Source organism: Vipera berus, assembly GCF_964194415.1.
Source record: "Vipera berus genome assembly, chromosome: 6".
Classification (NCBI taxonomy): domain Eukaryota; kingdom Metazoa; phylum Chordata; class Lepidosauria; order Squamata; family Viperidae; genus Vipera; species Vipera berus.
In genome coordinates this window covers 57,687,726-57,710,893 of record NC_138208.1, presented here as the reverse complement: position 1 = coordinate 57,710,893, position 23,168 = coordinate 57,687,726, and the positions used below count along the sequence as shown (strand labels likewise).

The 23,168-nt window shown below is 36.1% G+C and overlaps 1 protein-coding gene across 1 annotated transcript in view; it reads right to left on the bottom strand.

Annotated features, from left to right (window-relative positions):
- The window catches only part of ANO4 (anoctamin 4), a gene marked incomplete at both ends in the record, with an annotated part of 103,626 nt that overhangs the window by 4,564 nt on the left and 75,894 nt on the right, over nt 1–23,168 (bottom strand). Inside the window, 9 exons of the mRNA XM_081330632.1 lie at nt 2,803–2,922; nt 5,211–5,358; nt 7,112–7,264; nt 7,838–7,980; nt 10,467–10,564; nt 12,241–12,298; nt 15,036–15,147; nt 21,962–21,998; nt 22,430–22,594. Of these exons, the coding sequence (XP_081186758.1) occupies nt 2,803–2,922; nt 5,211–5,358; nt 7,112–7,264; nt 7,838–7,980; nt 10,467–10,564; nt 12,241–12,298; nt 15,036–15,147; nt 21,962–21,998; nt 22,430–22,594 (1,034 nt within the window). The remainder of the gene's footprint in view (nt 1–2,802; nt 2,923–5,210; nt 5,359–7,111; nt 7,265–7,837; nt 7,981–10,466; nt 10,565–12,240; nt 12,299–15,035; nt 15,148–21,961; nt 21,999–22,429; nt 22,595–23,168) is intronic.

Sequence of the window (23,168 nt, the reverse complement as noted above, 5' to 3'; positions counted from 1 at the left end):
CGGTTATATCTGCTTCTTTGAGTGAGGGTTGTTTCCCCACCATCTTGAAGGAGGCGGTGGTGAGACCTCTCCTCAAGAAGCCTGCCTTGGACCCAGCTGTATTGAACAACTTTCGTCCAGTCTCCAACCTTCGCTTTCTTGCGAAGGTTGTTGAGAGTGTGGTGGCGCATCAGCTCCCTCTGGTCCTGGATGAAGCGGATTATCTGGACCCTTACCAATTGGGTTTCAGGCCCGGGCACAGCACGGAGACGGCATTGGTCGCTCTGGTGAATGATCTCTGGAGGGCTCGGGATAGGGGGTATTCCTCTGTCCTAGTCCTATTAGACCTCTCGGCGGCTTTCGATACCATCGACCATGGTATCCTGCTGCGGCGTCTCAGGGGATTGGGAGTGGGAGGCACGGTTTTTCAGTGGTTCTCCTCCTATCTCCTGGGACGCTCGCAGTCGGTGTTGGCAGGGGGGCAGAGGTCGACCCCTAGGACTCTCGCTTGTGGAGTTCCTCAGGGGTCGGTCCTCTCGCCTCTCCTGTTCAACATCTATATGAAACCGCTGGGTGAGATCATTCGTGGTTTTGGAGTTGGGTATCATCAATATGCTGATGATACCCAACTTTTTATTTCGACCCCAAACCACCCCAGTGATGCCCTCGCTGTGATGTCCCGTTGCCTGGAGGCGGTTCGGGTCTGGATGGGGAGGAACAGACTTCAACTCTACCCTGACAAGACTGAGTGGCTGTACATTCCGGCTTCCCGAGACACCTGGGATGTTCCACCTCTTTCTATGGGGGGTGAGCTTTTACCCCCTGTGGATAGGGCTCGCAACTTGGGAGTCCTCCTAGATTCACGACTCACTTTGGAGGATCACATAGTGGCCGTGACTAGGGGGGCTTTTGCCCAGGTTCGCCTGGTGCGCCAGTTGCGGCCCTATCTGGACCGGGAGGCCTTGTGTACGGTCACTCATGCGCTCGTGACCTCTCGCCTAGACTACTGTAACGCTCTCTACATGGGACTTCCCTTGAAGACTACTCGGAGGCTCCAACTGGTACAGAATGCGGCCGCGAGAGTTGTCTTGGGAGTTTCCCGGTACTCCCATGTTACACCTTTGCTCCGTGAGCTGCATTGGTTACCAGTTGTCTTCCGGGTAAGGTTCAAGGTTTTGGTTATGATCTTTAAGTCCCTACATGGCATGGGTCCGCGATACCTCGAGGACCACCTGCTGCCGGCGTCGACTCCCCTCCGCCCTGTGCGCGCCCACAGAGAGGGCCTCCTCAGGGTGCCTCCTGTCAGGGAATGTCGACTGGTGGCCCCCAGGGGGAGGGCCTTCTCTGTGGGTGCTCCGGCGTTATGGAACCAACTGCCGGTTGAGCTCCGGATGGCATCAGACCTCCGATCCTTCCGTCGCGGGTTGAAGACCCATTTATTTGAACTAGCGGGTCTGGCCTGATGGGGGTACTTGGGTTTTTTATAGGTTTGTTTTATTATTCTGGTTTTAACTTGGGCATTAATTTAATTATCTTTTAATGTTTGTACTGTTGTTTATATTTATGCCCTGTGAACCGCCCTGAGTCCCTTTGGGAGAAGGGCGGTATAAAAATCTCAATAAATCTTAAATCTTAAATCTTAATACTGTTATATTTTCATAACAAATTTAACGTCTATTGATATTCCTAGGTTATAATGACAATTGGAAGTGAGAACTCCATTACTAAGCAATGTGGTTGTAAAGTGCAATATCACATGATCATGCCATTTAGTGATAGCAATTCTGACAGTCCCAGTTGTCATTATTAAATGAAGAACCCATGGATTGCTAAGTGGGGGATTTCTCAGATTGAGTGTAATAGTATGGTAGAATGTCTTTGAGAGAATGGGCGAAATGATCCTACCTAGAGAAGAGACAGCATAGCCCACAGCTGCATAGTGGATAGAGAAAGAGGCTCAGGAAGGACCTTCCTTAAGGTGATGGAGGGAGAATTGTACTTTCACACTTGTAGGATTCTGTTAATGTACCTTTACAATAAAACATAAGCTAGAAATAGCTTATGTTTCTTGTCTAATCTACCTGGTAAGGTGGACATTCTGACTTCCTACTGACTTCCCTATTATCTTTGCTTGTGGGAAGCCAGCAGGGAAGGTTGGAAATTGTGGTTATGTGATCAGCAGGACATTGCAACAGCCGGAATTCTGAGGACCTGTCTGAATTTTGAACAGTCAATGAATGGTCATAATCTGAGGACAATTCACATCTTAAATGCAGATAGTAATGGTCTACATAGCTACTAATACCTCTAGTGTCTATGGGAGGATGTCAGAACAGGCTAGATGGTGGTTATAGCATGATAAAGACCAATATGCATGATACTGAATCATATACAAAGTGGTAGGGCTTCAATCATACCATAATCACCATCTTGCTTGTTTGTCCCTCCCTGTGGATGTCAGTGGATAATGTTCTAGCTTTTTCTATAATAAAATGGTATCCATTCAGCATTTTAGTAATTTGATTCATATGTACTGCATTGGATAAATTAGTATTTTACCACCCCATATTACTGATAGAAGTTGTGACACAGACCTAAGAATAACTCAGGAAAATCCTGATTTGATTTCACACGGCATAAAGAACTTTTTTTTAAGACAAGCATTTAAAGTTTTCTATTTCTGAAAATGGCTTTTTGTTGCTACTGTTGCTGTAGGTCAGTGTTATTTTTTTTTGAAAATGTATACTTTTTGTATAAAAATAATAATGGTAAAGCAGTAAAAATTTCTAATAAACATGACAGCATTTTCACATGTTTCTTTACCTGCAATATTTTAAAGATACATCAGAAAGCTCACTTCCATTTGATAATAGTTCTGAACGATGTTCAAAATCGGACACCAGAAATAGTGATAAACTTGCATTAACATAGCCAACCATACATCTAGAAAGGAAGAATGATTTTACTCAGAACACAGCCTTCTTACACCAGATTCTCTAATAAGTAGTCATGAAAACTCAGGTCCATATTACTCAGATCATTTGCTAACAATGAACATCCTAGGAAGAGCTGTTGGTCCTAATTCTGGATTCATGAAAATAATACAGAAACTATCTGCCAACCTTCTCATCATTTACATTTGGGAAAATATGAGTAAACATCTCTTCTAAAGCAATAGTCAGGTTATTTGTAAGTTGAGATAAATATACATTGAGATTTTTATTATCCAGTAAAAAACACAAAATTGTTCGGTTTTCTAAGAGCTTGGGTTTTTTTCTGTTTCATAACTTCAAGAATAAAATACTGATTCTCAATTTAAATATTTTTTCTGCAATCACATGTTATATAAAATTATTTAAAAAGAAATCCCAGTCAATGGAGAACTGGACATGGAGTACTAGTTAGTAATGGAGTAATGTCACTGACCAGTTTTAAGTTATTTTTAATACTAAGTGAGCTAAAGGGCTATAAGGAAGATTGGAATGAAGAACAAACTTAACAAAATCAAAATTACAGAATATACACTGGACTCAATGGAATCTTAATCAAGGCTAATTTAGATGATATTGATTTCAGTTGAAATGAATGGGATGACGTGAATAGGATACACCGAATGCAGTATGGATCCAACCATTTTTATGTAACTATATTCTTCCTAAATAATACTTTTTATTTTTAAAATATTGTAATAGATCTGAGTTAAATATTTATTTGTGAATATGCTAAATATGTACTTCACTCATGCTGATTTTTTTTTGTATTTTCAACTTCAATTGGCTCGACACAGGTATGAATTTTTTAAACTTCAAATCAGTTTACTAATCCTAGGGAAAAAAATAACATATAACAATGAAATGTCATTAAAGGCAAATGACAATATTGTAGATTTGCCTTGTCTTAGAATTACATTCATTTGCCCTCAGATATAGCATATGATCACATCATTAGCTACATGAGAATTCATTGGTTCCAAGATATTTTTTAAAAATATTGCCATTCCACCCCAGTAAAGCCCTTTTTTGCACTGAAATGGGATGATACAAACAACTCAAACTCTGAAGAGCCCATCATAAAAAGAGGAGCATCTTTGAAAAAGCCCCTGGACATGGCAATCTTCTGCCAGGGATCGGCTGACAGCTACGACTGGAATGGAGTTGAAGCACTTTCTACTGGTCACTGTGATGGATTAAATAAACAAATAACTTTATTGACTTTCTTATAAAATGTGTTGTTTAATCTGCTATGCTTCTTTCAGTTCTCACTGCTGTTCTCACTACCAGCAGCTTAAGGTGAAAAAAATTCATATAATGCAGTTTCAAAATGTTTTTCCTCAGAAAAAGCAATGCAGCTATACATTGCTAGAAAGGATAATCAATAACTCAGTTCTTCACACTCAGCTTTACAGGAAATAATTTTATAGAAATTATAGCAAGAGAATATTGGCTTTCCCTCCTGTCTGTAATTAAGTACCAAATCCTTGACTCATTAATGAATGAGCAGAAATGCATATCCAAAATTGTAACTTTGTCTTTTAGCCTTCTGTGACAAAGCTGCAATAACATCCAAATATATCCACTCATAAGAAAATTCCAATTTCCAAAATAGCATTCTGTATAGCAGGAATGCAAAATATAACACAACTAAATGGTTAATGAAACAAATACTGCCTAGCTTATTTGAATTCAGACACATAGATTATGCCATCTATGGTCTTTCAAAAAGCCTATAAGGTTTATTTCATAGCAAAGAAATATCAAAATAGAAATAATAGATCTTATTGGTATCACAGAGTAATATATTATTTTATGTAGTGGTGTTATTTGTGATTTTGAAAAGTACAGTTAACTTTAATATGACAATCACATGTTCAATAATCTTAAACCAAAGTTATTTGTTCAATTATTAGCATTAGAATACTTGTTCTTTCTAAAAGGTTGTTTTGTGGCCTGCCTTCATTACTTTCTCATAAATAGCTAATAAAAGCTGGCTGTATTGGAGATTTAATCTCCTTCAAAATTATTTTATATTTTTGCAGTAGAGTCAAAGCAGAATAATTTGGATACAAAGAAAAAAGCCTAACCAATGATATTTCTCTGTAAATATCTCATTAAAAAGTTCATAGTCCTACCTATGAAAAACAGTGAAGTCTTAGATAAGTTGCTATGAGGTTCTAAAATTGAAACTGCAATAGACATTTGGATTATTTTGTGGGATATTTCTAAAAAAATTACTTTTGTCCAGCCTCTCCTTGACCTGCACATGGTCCATATTTGTAAGCATAAACAAGCCGTGGGATAAAATCGGAAGTCACAGCAATAACAAATGCATTTGTGATGACAGAAAGAATTCCAATGCCTTCAAGAATTCCATACCAGATTCCTAACAAAAAAAAAGAATAGCCATGTCAGTTTCAACTTCTGAAATTATTAAATTGTAGCATTTACACACTACTTTAATCAACATTGCTTATGGTCCAGTTCTAGATAGGTCTACCAGACCTATTCCCACAAAATACCACTTGCTCCGAGATAAGTCAATATCAAAGATTTCCCCATTAGATATTTTTCCAAATGAATTAAAAAATCAGAGTGTGGTAGTACTTTTTCCAATTGATAAATTTTATTAAGTTTGGAAAAGGTGTCCTCAAATTCCTCTTGATGTTTTGCTACCATAGACTATGTTGGCTATTCTCCTATGGTGCCTACAAATGTATTAAAATAAAAAGCCTGCCACCCCGAGTCTGACATTTACAATTCAACAAATCTGGAAAGCACCAAAGGAAATCTGATTTACAGGATCCACCTTGGTGTATCATGATATTCCATCATTGGACTGTACTTATGATCTATAAATATAGTAGCACAACTCTACTATTTAAGGAGAAGCTTGTAAACAAAAATGTGTTTTGTAAAATGGACATGTACACATTGTCTTGGAAGTTCTGTTGGATATTCTGGAAGTGATATGGCTCAACAGAACTGAAATTCAACATTGTTTTGAGTTTCAGCCAAAATAAAATCTGAACCAAGCTTTTTTCTTTGTCCTCATGGGCTGTGCATTAGCCCACCTGCTGATCTTCACACTATCTTCCTTTATAACAAGGTTTGAAGTAAAGGACATTGATAGAAACTAAAGGGAAGCAGGGAGAGAAGAGTCTTCAAAAAGTTCAGATATAGGCAAATTAGTTGAATGTGGCATGAAGGGAATTAACAATCGGTTCAACCAATCTCCTTATGTTTCCAACACCTTTCTTTGGCCACCTTCATTTTGACACTACTATATCCTCATCTGGCTCCCCCCCCTAAGTTGTGGCCTGGTACACACTATCTATTCCAGACATGGACTAAATACCTGTTTTGGTTTAAATAGAAATAACTGGAAATTACCCTTGGTTTTTTTTGCCTCAAACGTTTTCCACATAGCTACAATTCAGTGCTACAAGTATGGGAGAATTGGAAAAGGCAAGGCCCAAGATAGCAGGCTTATTAAAAATGGTCTCTCCCAAGTATGAAATACCTTGTGGTATTAGCTACCTGATACTTGATAGCTGCATGATAGGCTGTATCCTGTGGCTTTTTTAATGCCACAGAATTGTTATGAAGAAGATTCACATTTTAATTGTCTGAAAATATTACCCTAGTCCCATGATGGCGAACCTATGGCATGTGTGCCACAGCTGGCATGCAGAGCCCGCTCTGTGGGCACGCACACCATTGCCCCAGTCCTAGGCCTTCAGCTGGGTTTTATAAAACCTTTTCGCTTTAGGCTTCCGCTGCTGTGTGCAAAAAAAAAAAGTTCAATCAATCAATTTCAACTTCTCGCAGGAAAAAAAAGATCTTGCAAAGTTGGAATTGATTGATTGAACTTTTTAGTCCCACCCAATCTGCCGTTACCAACGCATCTACACCCACCCAATAGGCCACACTCACCCAATGGGCCACGCCCACCCAGCACCCGAAGATACATAAGTGGGTTTTGAGTTGCAGTTTGGGCACTCGGTCTCTAAAAGGTTCGCCATCACTGCCCTAGTCCTATATTAAACTTTTCTCAGTGACCAGATGTTAAGATTACAAATTTCAACTTCAATTTGCTATCACACCAATACTTTACACCCATTAAAAATTCTGTTTACCAATGTCTTTTGCTCTGGAAGCTAATGGCCGTCTCCACTGGGTGACAAATTTATATGCATCCAGGCGTATTTCAATGATATTGTTCAGTAAAGCCAGAAATGGAGCAAGTGGAAAAGCTGCTACAAATATGGTTGTGAATCCAAACTGAAGGACTAAGAAGGAAAATGTGAGAAGGAACATCATATTTAACCAATATGTACGTATATTTTATATATACTATACATGACCAAGTGTACAGTAATTAAAAACTAAAGGCAGAATAAGGCATGAATACAAAGCTTATGATTTCTATACAGAAATAAACATTTCTTTAGCAACCCACAACATTAAATACTAACAATGGCAGAGTCATAAGAGTAAATTTCTTCCTATAAAGATTGGAATCATCTATTTAAGCTTCTAGATCAAACCAGTTTCTCCTTTCAGTACCTCCTCTTTGTCTCTGCTATAGTTTGAAATGTTAGAAAGCATAGTATCTGCTATTAGAGTCAACATGCCTGGTTAATCTAATTTCATTTACGCTTATAGATCTATGATGCCTCAAAATTTAAATCACAGTGGCACGAGATATGTTTTTGCTGCAAAATGGTTATCTCTCTGAAAATAATTTTATAACCTTACAAGAATGGATGCAACACTATCTTGGAAGATGTTATTTTTAAAAAAGCACAATATTATTATATCGGACCACCAGAATCAGGCAACAAAGAAAGAATTGTTCATACTCATTTCGAGGTATTCATCAAAGAGTCCATAGGCATTTAAAGGCAGCAAGTTATAGTCTTTTTCCCATTGTGGTAAAGTTGTTTTTTGCTGTGAACCATACTCCTGCCGCAGTTTTCGTCTGCTCCACCAGTTCTGAATTATCCTGCAGAAGTGAATATTATTTTTTACATACTTTACAGATGACTTAAATTTCAACATTTACAGTTTTGCCATATACTTGTTTTTTATAGAGGTACTCATTTTCACACAATACCAATAAAAATAGCCACATAACAGAAACATAATTAAAATACGCATCTTAAAGTATAAAATAAAAATTGGAATAATCACTATACTAATCTGATTGCCAAAAATGTTCCAATGTGGTGGACCTAGCAATGAATGTCTGAAGCTGAATCTCTTCTCAGCAAGTCAGATGCTGAAAATTCCTCTGGATGGAATAAGAACATATCCACGTTGTGGGCACAGAATTTGAGAGCGCTTTATAACTTGTCACTGTTAGAACTTCATCAAAATTTAAGACTTAGAGCTAACACCCGGAGGACCCAGATGAAAACATCCAGGAAAAGATGACCCAAGCCCTGGCTGATTTCTTTGCTTGGCAAGTAGATTTCCAAAATTTTTCCATATGTGACAAAATATATAGAATTAACTCTTGTTACATGACAATAAGAAAGTCTCCAAGAGATGAGTTGGTGCACTTTTTTTTAAAGAAAGTAACAAGAGAACAAATCCTCCAATGTCATTTCAAATCCAAATTGAAGCTCAACAATGTAGAGGTAATTATTTTGAAAGACATTCCTATCAGAATCTATGTAAGTGAAAAGACTACTCTTTCCTGACTGAAATATTAAAACTACTCATATTGTTGGGAAAAATTAGAAGATATAGATTTTACCCTTTAATAAAAGAGATTTAGACTAAATACTGTGCAAAAGGCCAGAGAATTTATAGAAAAATACAAAAATGAATTACAAGAGACCCAGAAAGGCATTAAGAAGAAAAGACCCAAACAAATTGAGAGACAAGTATATAACTAGCAAGAAATAAGAAGAAATGATGAGTTGAGGGCTATGGACATGGACCTTTCAAAAACAGTTCATCAACTATGTAATAAGATGCTTAATCTGGAATATAAATGGAGCCAACTCCCCCCACACAGGAAAAAAAAATCACTATCTAAAAAAAGGATATAATTTGTCTTTAGGAAACACATATTAGAAAAAAAAATGTAAAATATTTATTTTACAAAAAATTAGATGAATTTAGCTCTATGTATCAACCCGATTAAAACCACAATTAATAACAACTGATCAGGATGATAGATATGTAAAGGGTAGAAACGGAACTAGATGGCCAAAAAACCTGTGTGCTGGGAATTTATGCACTAATCAATCGAAATACTTTCTACAAACATGTGATGGACTTAATGTTAACTCTACCGTACCAAAGTTGGTGTCTGATAGGCAACTGGAATGCTATGGTGTTTCCACAATTCGATAGAGCATCTGAAAAAATAATCAAAACTACCCAAGGAAAATTGCCAAAGTCCTTCTTGCAGACAATTTAACATTAGTCAATATCTAGAGATAAAAAATTGTAATTCTAGAGAATATACTTATTTTTCACCAATCATTTTCAAAATAGACATAAAAATTTCAAAAAGATTAGTTACTCTGGCCTCAAAGACTTTGCTTGATCACAATCCAGTTGAATTGACTTTATCAAAGAAATCAGCAAACTTTAGATGGACACTTAATGAAACTTTATTACAGAAAGATTGGACAGTAAAGATGTCAAAGAGAAGTTAACAGAATTGTTTGACAAAAACCTAAACAAAGGTACAGACATAAAAAGAGTATGGAATGCAAGCAAACTGAAAAAGAAAGTCCAGGAAAAATCTGGGAGATCTTACAGGAAATTAAAAGTAAAGAAGAATTAAAGAAATCACCCTCAAAGATAAACATTCTAAATCAAACTTATTATCTATGTGTTTAGATAATTACAGAATAAATTGAACACCCTTAAACAAAAGAACTTTGAACATGCAAATAAACCAAGAAGGTGTTTGGCCTATATACCGGTATTAAGGAATGAAAAAGAGAAGATGATTTTCAAACTCCAGGGTGATGATACAGTTATAACAATTAATTTAGTAATACAGAAACCTTTCATTATTACTATTCCAATTTATATAAAGCAGGGGTCCCCAAATCTCGGCTATGGTCAATTACCAGGCTGTGGCCTATTTGCAACCGGGCTGTGTGAGTAGTGGGCTGGCGCATGTGTTGCTTGACTCATAAGAGTGGCGGGCTGGTGCACATACGTGAGTCAAGCTGCATGTGCATGCACATTGGCGCGCCACTCGTGTGAGTTGAGCGGCATGCACTGGCCCACCACTTACGTGGCCCGGTTCCCCTTTCCCCCACCTCAGCCAGGCCACCAAGCCGCAAAGGTTGGGGACCACTGATATAAAGGATCTGACATCTCTTCAGAATAAATAGAATATTATCTCCAAATGAATAGGTTACATTGCCCAGGAGGTATCTGTCAGCACGGCTTCTGTATTCTATACATGTTACAATAAGCAAGCATTAATATGTATATTTTTAAAAAGCACATACGTACGGGTAGCCTAATTCCATGAAGTTGTTCCAAGTCTGCTTTAGCACCATTATAATACCCATCTGCATACAGAGATCAATAAGGCATCCACTAGGGTGGCACTGCAGAAGAAGCAAGCAGCAAGTGAACAAAGGGAAGTTTAAGCCATGCTGACTGGGAATTATTGGAAGGAAATCCCAGAATTCATATTGAGGAAGCCGGCAATACACATTTCACAGGACTCAGCCTTGTATGTATCCTTACTACATCCTTATTAAATACATCTTTCAAATACTTTCAGTAAACTAAGAAAAGGGTACTTAAATATGTTCTTTGCTTGTACCTTGCTGTTCAAAACTGGACCAAGGTATTTATGGAGGAAAAATTTACATATTGCTATTTAAATTTGTGAATAAGTGCATGTGCTAGGTTGGGAGATTCATAACTCATAGAGGGTTTTGTGTGGTTTTTTTGAGCCAGAGAGGCTAGTATATGAGCTTTGGACCCTGGGAATACCAGTTTTAGATGATGTCTTACATTGGCATTAATAAATAGAAGCTATGAGGATTGAAGTGGGGAATCAAGGAAATCAGTTTTTAATCTGTATGACTGATTGGCTGTAAAGTTTGAAAACCTTCCCAGACTTATTAATGATTAGCTGTGCAGGCACACATTTTCACCTGCTAGGAAAATGATTTCTGAAGAATGGGCAATGAGGTCTACAGACCGGTCAGTCTGGGAGTGTTCAAAACCTAAACTTTACTGACATCTGCCTACTAGCATGGACAACACAAAGCCAGACAAAGCATGAACAGTAGTAATCAGTCAAATGGGTACAGTAAACTTTTTGCCTTGTCAGCTGCTATAGAAAAAAACTTGGAAGGAGATGGAGATGTCTATGCAAAAACAGTTCAAGATAAAAGAACATAGGGTCACAAATTAAATATTTGAACAAAAACTCTGTGCATATTCTCAGTGTTCCTCTTGCAAGAACATCTAGTATATGTTTCTATACCATATAGTATGTACAATTATCATAGTTTTAGTAGAAATTACATAGCAATTATCTTAAGGCAGCCGTCTCTATATTGAATTGCAACTTTACTATGCAATAATGCAACAATTATTCTGAAACATGTATCCCAATGCACGCATGCATGCGTGCACATGCACACAGACACACATATCAAAAGAGCTAAAGAAACTTAACTCCAAGAGGACAATTAAAAGCATTATAGTTGTTTGTGATTTTCCCATGTTAGTTAATAGCAAAACTTGTAGTTTTCTGAATTTAACTTTAGATTTAAAATGCAAGCATATTTGGACATCCTGCTTAGTATTCACCTACCTACTGATCTGTTTGCCTGCCTGCCTGCCTGATAAAACCATCTCATTCCAGAGGCTCTAGATGATGCACAAAATAAAAAATGAAGAACATAATAAAAAACAAATTATAGCAAATTATAATGGTGCAGATCTTCCTCTAACTGCATAATACCTATAAGTTAAATTGGACTATTTTCTGAACAACTGTGTAATTGGATTTAAAATGCAATGCATCCTTTTACAATTCTATATGCATTTATATTGTAGTAGGCCACATTAACTCAATAGCAATTACTTCCAATAAATTGCACTGTTAATTTCTTCATACATTATTTTTAGTACATTAGATATATTTTAGATACTATACATTATGAGATCCTTCCAGATCCTTCTGCATAACGTAGTTCAAACTTAAGAATGTATATGTTGAAACTTTCTTCAATATGCTTCAATATTAACATAAAGCACTTACTTCTTCTAGTCTCCATCTGTTTATCAGTCTGAGGTAGGCACCAGGGTGACCTGTAAACCTTCAATATGGGAGAGGTCATCATGCAGGTATGTTTTTGATCAAAACAATAGGAATGTAAGAGGAAAATATCAAAGAGGCACAATTGTATTTTTCCATGGAAAAAGGCATTAAATTTGCATCAATGTACAATGTACCAATTGTTTTCTAAAAATATTTTTGAGGTTTACGTAAGAATCTAGATGTAACATAAAGGTTATTTTTTCTATCTATAAAAATAAGATGTGGGCTAACAATAATTTTGTTCTTGGTTTTGATTCATAGATAACCATTTCAGCTTAGCCATATCAAAATATTCATGATAAAGCACATGCTAATATTGCAAACAAATGATAAATTTAATAGTTTTCAGGTGTTTGTAAACATCCTCAAAACATTTTATTTAAAAAGTGGAACCTTCCAAATGATTAGTGTGTTAGTGTATTAAAAGACAAAAGCCTTTTCATAGTTGCAGTACACTGCCAACTCATACTTAAGCAGTGGTCCACTAGCACATCTATATACCTCTTTTTATCCACATTGTGTAATATTCTGATGGACTGTCAATACACTGCATTGCAATATAGCATTTAAACTTGCATAAAATAGCCTCAGCACACTTGGAATAAAACTGGGCTAGTTATGCTTGTGACATATTGTTCCAAATACAGGTAGTTCTTGGGTTATGATGGCAATTGGGACTGGAACTTCCATCATTAAATGATGCAATTGAAAAGTGCAATATCACATGACCACATTGCTTAGCAATCACAATCCCTGCAATCCCAGTTGCTGCCATAACTCAAGAACAACATGGCTCATTAAGAATAGACTTCATGTGACCATCATGTGGTAAAATTGGAATTCAGGCAAGCAGGATAGCAGGTGAGAGCTAAGGTCAAGTGGGAGACCACTTTGGGAGAGCACTACACTGTGTGAGAGGTTATCAGAGGCAGCCACTACAGAGCGTACATGAATGGGGAGGCAGGTAGGTGTGGTACAGACTATAGGGAGGTGGGTGCTGTGGGAATGTGGTATAGAGTGTAGATGAATATAAACCTCAGATGGACTAACTTACAGAATGAGTCCAAAATCTGGGACCCACGATTCATGTGGAATTAAAATCTGGCAAATTTTATAAAATGCATTATTACATAAAATTACCTTAAAACAGTTACAACATTAGAAAATGTCATTTAAAAATCCTTGTGCTGATGCTTGACTATGCTATACAGCTCAACATGGGCTATTATCAGTATGAAATGAATGTATCCCAACTTTTCCATTGAAGGCAGTGCATTAGAAGCTCTGCCATTGTTGAAGGCACTGAGGAATCTGGTAAAGAAATATCTCTGAAATGATGGCCCAAGGGGTTATAGGTTGCTAGTATTTATTAAAGATGGAAAAATGGATGGAGAGATTTAAGTTTTATAAATGCTGGCAATACATGACATGTATGCAGGGAATGTACATTTATTAAAAGAAGTGAAAATGGCTGCTTATAATATACTTTCATCTATTTCATTGTAAGAAAGTTGGTGAGTTGAATGTATGAGGAGAAATTTGAAAGGAAGATCAACGCAGTGGGAAAAATTTAATCAAGATATATATGGTAAATTTAGAACAGATAGTATCAAGAACAAATAGATGCTTTATGAATGTGGACTGAATACTGAAAAATGGGTGATATTGTAGAATACAAAAATGGTATGTAATTTATTTATTAAATTTATATGCTGCTCATCTCGGTGTTGAACAACTCTAGGCAGATGTGATGGAAGTAAAACATGCATGGGAATAATTGAAATGCTTAATGACTGAATATTGAACAGAGATTAAGGTAATATTTTTTTACTTGTTTAACATTTTTATGGATACAGTACAAAAGAAACATGTTGAAATGGCTTGGTTCTATATACAGAATGAATTATTAAATCACACAAAGAAGACCGAATGGGTTGACAGTAAGAGGAAGATAGACAAAGTGGTTTTGGAAGGAACTAAGCTGTGCAATTTAAATAATAGAAGGCAATATATGAGAATATATGGACATAGTGAAAGAAAGATAGAATTTGTGGAGAGATATAGTGAATGGGGGTGGTAATATTTCCCCTATGTTCTACCTTTCATTACTCTTTCTTACTGGTTTTCTACAGCTGCAGTAACAGTGCTTACCCACAAGGGAATAGCAGGTTTGTATGTATGTGATATTATACATAAAGATACAGAACGTATTAAACTATGTGACTCACTAAAAGTTCCTTTAGTAATCACAGTTAACCTATATGTGGGAACTTTGAGGGACATCCTGTATTCTACTACTTAAGGCATAAAAAGGTAAAGCTAAAGGTTCCCCTGCATGTGCGTGCTAGTCGTTTCCGACTCTAGGGGCTGGTGCTCATCTCCATTTCAAAGCCGAAGAGCCAGCGCTTGTCCGAGGACGTCTCCGTGGTCATGTGGCTGGCATGACTAGATGCCAAAGGCGCACGGAACGCTGTTACCTTCCCACCGGAGCGGTCTCTATTTTTTACTTGCATTTTTACGTGCTTTCGAACTGCTAGGTTGGCAGAAGCTGGGACGAGTAACAGGCGCTCACTCTGCTACGCGGCACTCGGGATTCGACCCGCCAAACTGCCGATCTTCTGATCGACAAGCTCAGCGTCCTAACCCACTGAGCCACCGCGTCCCTTTTACTTAGCATTAATTTGAAACAAACAACAATTTTACAAAGAGGCAAATAGCCTATTAATTAATCTTACCTTCCAAGGAAAAATGCTATATAAAAGGTAGAGCTGTTCAGATTAACAAACTGGAAAAGAAACATTTTTAAAGTGAAGCTGTTTTCCCACTCAGATTCAGTACGAGGCTGCTCTGTAATTAAAAAAAATGGAAATTGTAATCAAGATATTTACTGAAATTTGAATGCTGGAGTTGGAGAAATTGCATGCACCCTACAAGGCTAGAAATGTCCCGGTAAACATAGTTACAGATCTTGCTTATAATACAGCCCATATTCAGGGAAAGTCCTAGTTTCTGAGAAATTACTTCTGAACTTTAGCAATGTTAAGATGTGTGGACTTCCAGAATTCTCCAGCCAGCAAGGCTGACTAGGGAATTCTTAATATTGAACTCACACAACTTAACATTGCCATGGTTGAGAAACCCTGCAGGATAAGTAGTATAGGTAGTGCAGGCAGACAGTATCCACCAGCAGGAACTCACAGGTTCTGCCTGCTCTCTGTAGAGAAAGCTTCTTGCTTTCAGTTTTCCAGTTGGAGATGCTTATAACCGAACAGAGAGATCTGGACTTCAAACCATTCCAGGCCTTTAAAAGTGCCAAACATACATGAACTCATTACTCAATGGACATGAAATGGGATGTGAGTCAATGGATTAATGTAGTATTCTCAGCAGCTCATTTGTATTTAGGACCCAAAGAGGCCAATTTTAAAATTTCTGTTATTTTAAGGAGAGAAAAATATGATGATGTGGGAGGAACTGATGTCTAGTAGGACTTTCACATACTTGGCCATGTGATCTAATTTTAGAATAGGAGCTAGTACAAATATTAGCTGCAACTATATACAGTAAGAAAAACTACTAAGGATCCTACGTGAGACAGTCATTGGGACCAAAGGCTTATTCTTCTAAGCTTCTGGGCTTGTGCTGCAGCCCATCATTAGATAACTGTTAGAGATTAAACTTGATTTGGGTGACAATATTATATAATGGAGTAAAAGCACCTTTAAGGAGTTAAACGGCCTTAGGGTGTGGCTGTAATTATTCCACATAAAAGAGAGTTAGATGTTACACGTAGTTGCTCTTGTATATGTGTTTGATGTTAGTGTTTGGATACCTCTTGTTCTCTTGTTTGCTAACTTGATATTTATTCTCTCAAGAATCAACTGCTTGCTACAGTGTATATTGTTTTTGATATTGGTAAGCAGTTTTTGTATTTTGATACTATGTTTTTTATGGACTGACTTTTATGTGCATGATACTGGATTGATATTTGGACTATTTCTTACTGTGTTTCTTTTTGTTGTCTGAGTAAAAATAAGTTATAAAACTCGTGTTAGTGCATTACTGTTTGCCTAAAAGTCCCAGTACAACTTCCACTGTGTATTAATAATACTCTGTTAAACAAACCATTTTTTCAACAACATATTCTAACAATGGTTATGGGCCCAGATCCAGTGTGGTGCTGAGGACAGGCACAGTATTGTATTTATATTTCCTAACTGAGTTTTTCAAATTCAGACAATGGCACAAGGACTATTCAATCCATTCTGCATTACCCGGCTTAATGGGTCAAACTACGTATCCTGGTCTACACAATGTAGTTTGTTATTACAAAATCAAGGTCTTTGGAAAATAGTCCATGATCCTCCTGATGTAACTGCCTGGGATCCAACTAATGAAGAAGATAACAAGAAGATTGTAGACTTCAATAAAGACAATGATAAGGCTTTATCTATCATTGGGCTAACATTAGGAGACCAACAGCTAGTCCATGTGCGTGGAGAAGAATCTGCTGCTAAATGTTGGGCTAAGTTGAAAAAGATTTTTGTTCGGGACAGTGTTGGTGCTCATATAAATCTTACCAGAAAGCTATTTAGAGCTAGACTGGAAAAGAATGGCGATATGTTAGCTCACCTTAACTTTATAAAAGCAACTTTGTTGGAACTGCAAGAAAAAGAACTTATTTTCTCAGAGCTTCACCAGGTTTACATCATTTTATCATCATTGGATGAGAGCTACGATGCCTTTGTATCGTCCTTGGAGGTTTTGTCCAAAGAAGACCTAACTGTTTCTTCAATAACTGGAAGGTTGTTGGAAGAATCAAGATGTCGTATGGAGAGAAAACAGTTGAGAGAGCCATTGCAACAAGAAATAAAGAAGACTGAATCTGCTTATATTTTAAGGAAATGCTTTAATTGTGGGTTAAAGGGACATATTGCTAAGTTTTGTCAGAATAGTAATTGTCAGAGAAAGGAAAACCGTAGAAAGAATAAAAAGCTGATTAATGTAGCTGTAGCTAATAGAACTACTAATAACCACAATTGGTGGGTGGTAGATAGTGGAGCTACACACTGTATTTCAAAAATAAAAAGGGATTTTGAGAATATAAGGTCTAGTAAAAAATATATTTCTATGGCTAATGGCTGGAGAGTCAAGGTCTCTGGAGAGGGTAAGGTTTACTGTTCATTTTTAAAACAAAATTTGGAAATGCTATATGTTCCCAGATGTGATTATAATCTATTATCAGTTAAGGCATTATTGGAAGCAGGTTTTAAAGTTACTTTCCAAGGGGAGGAATGTCTTATTCAAAAGAATGAAGTGAACTTAATAGCTAATATGAAAGACGGTTTGTTTGTAATTAGCAATGATCCTATTATAATGGCTACTACTTGTACAAATCAAAAACCACATGATGAATGTATTCATTTATTACATAGAAGATTGGGTCATGTGAATTTTAATACACTAAAAAGAACTGTAGCTTTGTCTAATGGGTTTAAGTTAAAGGCTTGTAAGAAATATCTGCAGTGTAACGTATGTGGTAGAGAAAAGAGCAGGGCATCACCAGCTAATAGGTTAGATGGATTTAAAACCACAACTCCATTAGAACTGGTATTTATGGATTTGATAGGTCCTATGAAACCCAGTTTAGGGGGTGCTTGCTACATATTAAATATTCTAGACCATTATAGCAGATATGGGTTCTGTTATCTCCTTACGTCAAAAACTGAAACTATACAAACAATATCTAATTGGCTCAAGTTTGTACAAAGGAAAACTCAATTAAATGTAAAAACCATAATAACAGACAATGGAACTGAGTTTGTTAATAAACAGTTCAATGAGCTATTAGTTTCAGAGGGAATAGAGCATAGACGTACAGCTCCTTATAGACCTCAGCATAATGCATTTGTTGAACGGAGGGGCCAAACATTGCAAGCTATGATTAGATCTATGATTGAAGATTCTGGTTTACCTGATAGCTTATGGGGAGAAGCAGCAAAATGTGCTAATCATATTTTAAACAATGTGGTTAGTTCAGCTACAGGTAAAATTCCTTATACCTTATGGTATAAGAGAAAACCAAATCTTAGTTATATTCACACATTTGGGACACCTGCTTGGGTACATATTCCAAGTTCAATAAGAAATAAAGGAGAACATAGAGCTAAACAATTATTTTTTGTTGGCTATGAGTTAAACCATAAGTCTTATCGGTTCTGGGAGAAAGGTACTAAAAACATTTATTGTAGTTCTAGCGCTGTTTTTCAAGAACAGTCAGGCTGGGAAAGGGTAGAAGATATTGTATATATTCCTCAACAAGATTTAACTAACTCCTCAAATGAAAGTGATAAAGAAGAGGAGGAACCTGCTAGAGAGATCAAACAAGAACCACTGATAGTGGAGACAGGAGAGGAAGAAGATAATAATGTAAATGTACCTATAAGTCCAATAATTCTCAGAAGGTCTAACAGGGAAAGACGGCAGCCTGATCGTTTCGAGGCAGGTTTAATTTGTCAAATAGACATTGAACCTTCTAATGTTGAAGAAATAAAAATGTATCCTGAGAATGAAAGAAAGAATTGGAAAGTAGCTATGGATAAAGAAATAAAGTCTTTGCAGGATCTTAATGTTTATCAAGAGGTTAAAATACCTAAAACAGAAAAGTTAATTGGATGTAAATGGGTTTTTAAACTGAAAGAAAGTGTTACAGGAGAGGTAATACATAAGGCAAGATTAGTTGCTCAAGGATTTGCACAGAATAATAGTGATTATGATGAAGTATTTTCCCCAACGTTAAGAGCTTCCACTCTTAGGGCTGCTTTAGTTTGGGCAGCAAATAAGAATTATAGTATAAAACATGTAGATATTGAAACTGCTTATTTGCATGCAACATTAAACCATGATATATATATGAAAGTTCCATCAGGAATAGAAAGTAAGGTAGGGTACTGTTGGAAACTGAATAAGAGTTTGTATGGTTTAAAACAGTCAGGTTATGAATGGAATAGATGTTTAGTAAAAGAGTTAAATAGTTTGGGATTTAAAGCTAGTATTGCAGATCCTTGTTTATTTATAAAACAGCAAAATAGTGAATTATCATTGTTATTATTATTCACTGATGATATTGCTATTATAGCAAAAGATGAAACAGAAACTGAAAGAATAATTTCAGGGTTAAAAAGAAAATTTAGAGTAAAAGATCTAGGAGCTATTAGTCATTATCTAGGGCTGGATATTGTGAGGACTAGTAAAGGATTTAAACTGTCTCAAGCTAAGAAAATTAATGGTTTGCTGAAACGTTATAATATGGAAAACTGTAAACCAGTAAAAACACCTATGGTTCAAGGTTTTGAGAGTTCAGCAGATAACAGCAATGTCTTTGATAAAAAGATATATCAATCATTAATAGGCAGCTTGATGTATTTATGTAACTGGTCAAGACCTGACATAGCATTTACAGTTAATCATTTAGCTAGATATTGTGAGAATCCTATAACCAGATGTTGGCAAGGTGCGAAAAGAGTTTTAAGATATTTGAAGCACACCATACATTATTCTCTATATCTAGAGCCAACAAAGGAATTGGAACTAAAAGCATTTGCAGATGCTAGTTTTGCATCTGATACTGTAACCAGGAAATCCACTTCAGGATTGGTTGTATTATTGGGAAACGCTTTAGTAGGATGGAGGTCTAACAGACAGAAGCATATAAGCTTATCAACAACTGAATCCGAATTTTCTTGTTTATCTTTATTATGTACTGAGCTATTGGTATGGAAACAATTATTGTTTGATATGGGTTTAAATTGTAATGAACCAATAAAAGTGTATGAAGACAATCAAGCAGCTATAAAATTAGCAACTAATGCTGCAGTGAAAACTAGATCAAAACATACGGATCTACGGTATCTAAATGTCAGACAATGTGTTAAAGATAATTTGATTAAACTGGAATATTGTGCAACTGAAGATAATATTGCTGACCAGTTTACTAAAGCTCAGGGTGCTATAAAGCATAAATCTGTTTGTGATATGTGTAATTTGAGATTGTAAAAATATGTGTATAATATGCCACCCAAAAGGGGAGATTGTTAGAGATTAAACTTGATTTGGGTGACAATATTATATAATGGAGTAAAAGCACCTTTAAGGAGTTAAACGGCCTTAGGGTGTGGCTGTAATTATTCCACATAAAAGAGAGTTAGATGTTACACGTAGTTGCTCTTGTATATGTGTTTGATGTTAGTGTTTGGATACCTCTTGTTCTCTTGTTTGCTAACTTGATATTTATTCTCTCAAGAATCAACTGCTTGCTACAGTGTATATTGTTTTTGATATTGGTAAGCAGTTTTTGTATTTTGATACTATGTTTTTTATGGACTGACTTTTATGTGCATGATACTGGATTGATATTTGGACTATTTCTTACTGTGTTTCTTTTTGTTGTCTGAGTAAAAATAAGTTATAAAACTCGTGTTAGTGCATTACTGTTTGCCTAAAAGTCCCAGTACAACTTCCACTGTGTATTAATAATACTCTGTTAAACAAACCATTTTTTCAACAACATATTCTAACAATAACCTCTCTCTCTCCAGAATATGTGCACTAGGCTATTCTACATGTTTTATTTATAAGGTGCTCGATTGTGTATAGCTTTTAATTAGGGTGTTGATGGCTGGGTAGGAAGTCATTGATTTTTGCTTCTTTGGCTCCTAAGTATCTGATAAGTTGGTGGTAAATCTGATTGCATCCGGCAACACTGTCCTGGGACATGTAGATTTACCTTCATTTGCAAGACTACTAAGATTATAAACATTCTACTCAGATTACTTATAACAGAGTTCTAAAAAATAACACTGTTTTACAGAAAGAATGTCTGGTCCCATATGGTATCTTTTGCACTTGGTCCTCTTGTACCAAAGTCTGACAGAACACATTATAAAATGCTGGACAATAAGTTTCAAAGGGAGTTAGTTTGGAGAAACTTCCCTTCCTATTGCATATTAATAGTGCCTGAAAAAACAACATTAAAACATCTTAAAGATACTAATTGAAAAATTCAAGCACCTAGTTACAGTAGGCAAGGCATGCCATATACATACTTGGTTGTAAACTAACTCTGAGAAATAAAGCAGCATGTGTATTGTTTAATGTAGTAAAGGGGAAATTTCAATCTGGAATCAAAGACCTCTTTTTGACATAGCAAAAACAACTCCAACTTTTTACAAAGTCTGTCTCATTCCGATGGCTCTTAAATAGATTGCACAAGTTTAGAATTAGCTTCCACAGTCCATTTTATGCTGTGTAGGACAAGAAAGGTCAGTTACAATCCATTCTAAAAATGTGAGTAGAGGTTTTGTGCAAAAAAATTAATACATATGAAACTGTATTATACAGTTACCTCTTTTGCTAACAAGAAATTATATACTATACAAGTATCTTATTTCTTTGCATTCTTGCTCTGTAGGATGGACGACTAGGTGAACGGGAAAACTGGCATAGAGAAAAGTAAGTCAATTTGATGGAAACATGCACACATACAAATACACATGCATACATACAGGGAAACAAATAATACATAATACTATTAGCTCCATTTATGCAATAAATGAAGGTGCATGATGATCCTGAAACATATTACTTCATTTTCATTACTTACCTAAATTTGTCAGAAAAAGAGCAACCTTTTCATGCAACTGCAAAAAATGAAAAAGCACATAATTTTAAACTAATATATAAATCAGATTTGATGAACATTATGTGCTTACTACCTTCATTCCTTGTTTCTCTATTCTAGCAGTGATAATGACAGCTTTAGAGGCAAAATCTTACTGACTTTTCTTTTAAAAATGCCTAGAGGGCTACTTAGAGCATTTTGAATCCCACTGAGCTTGGATATTCAATATTGGTTTGCAGTTGTACAAATCTATATTTAAAATCAACTGAGACAGTGCTTTGAGAAAGGTATATTTGAGACTTGAATTATTTATGTTTTGTACTTATTAACATATACTACAAGTTGTGCTATAATTTTGAGGAGGCTATTTCTTATTACAGAATTCTGATTACAACTAAGAAACAACCTAAACACAGATTGAAATTAATCAAGGTGTGAAAGCTTCCTTACAACATTCAGCAGCATGATGATGCAAAAGTTGATGCACACTGCAGTCCCAGTTGTTGCAACCTGAGAGTTATTCTTGATTAAAGCCCATTTAAAGGCAGCAAAAGTGCTGACAGTCACAACACGATAAATAACAATGCCAAAAACAGCAGCGATCACCACACAGATCTAAAGGATTGAGAAAGGAGTGATAGAAAAAATATACAGTATAGCTTACAACCAGGACATTAGCTCTTAACAATTAAACACTAAATCCAATTAAGTCATTTATAAATGTACTTTGATTTTCTTAAAAAAAATGAGGCATGGGACATTTGTCCCTGATTTCCTCCCTCATTTTAATGTGGTCTCTTCCTATTATTAGTGTATTGACAAGAAATAATATTCAAGGACGCAAGTGTCAGACTAACAGGGTCAATTATGCAATTTAATTTTCAGAAGGTAAAATTTCATGCTTGGAGGACTTTATATTCTGTAAGTTTTCACTTCTCAGTGAAGTTATTCAACCTGGCATCATATCCAAGGGCTGGCAGTTTTCTCTAGTTTTTCTCTAAAGGATTCAGTTAGGCTGAGGTTCAGAAAAGCAATTAAACTAATAGTTTCTTAATTGCTGCTCTGATTAAAACAGATAAAGAAATTTACTTAATTGCTCTACTGAAGTGAGATTTTATTACAAGAACAGAACCTATTATGATGAACTGTTCCTCTCAGAAAAGTCAATTAACACTGATCTGTAACAGTA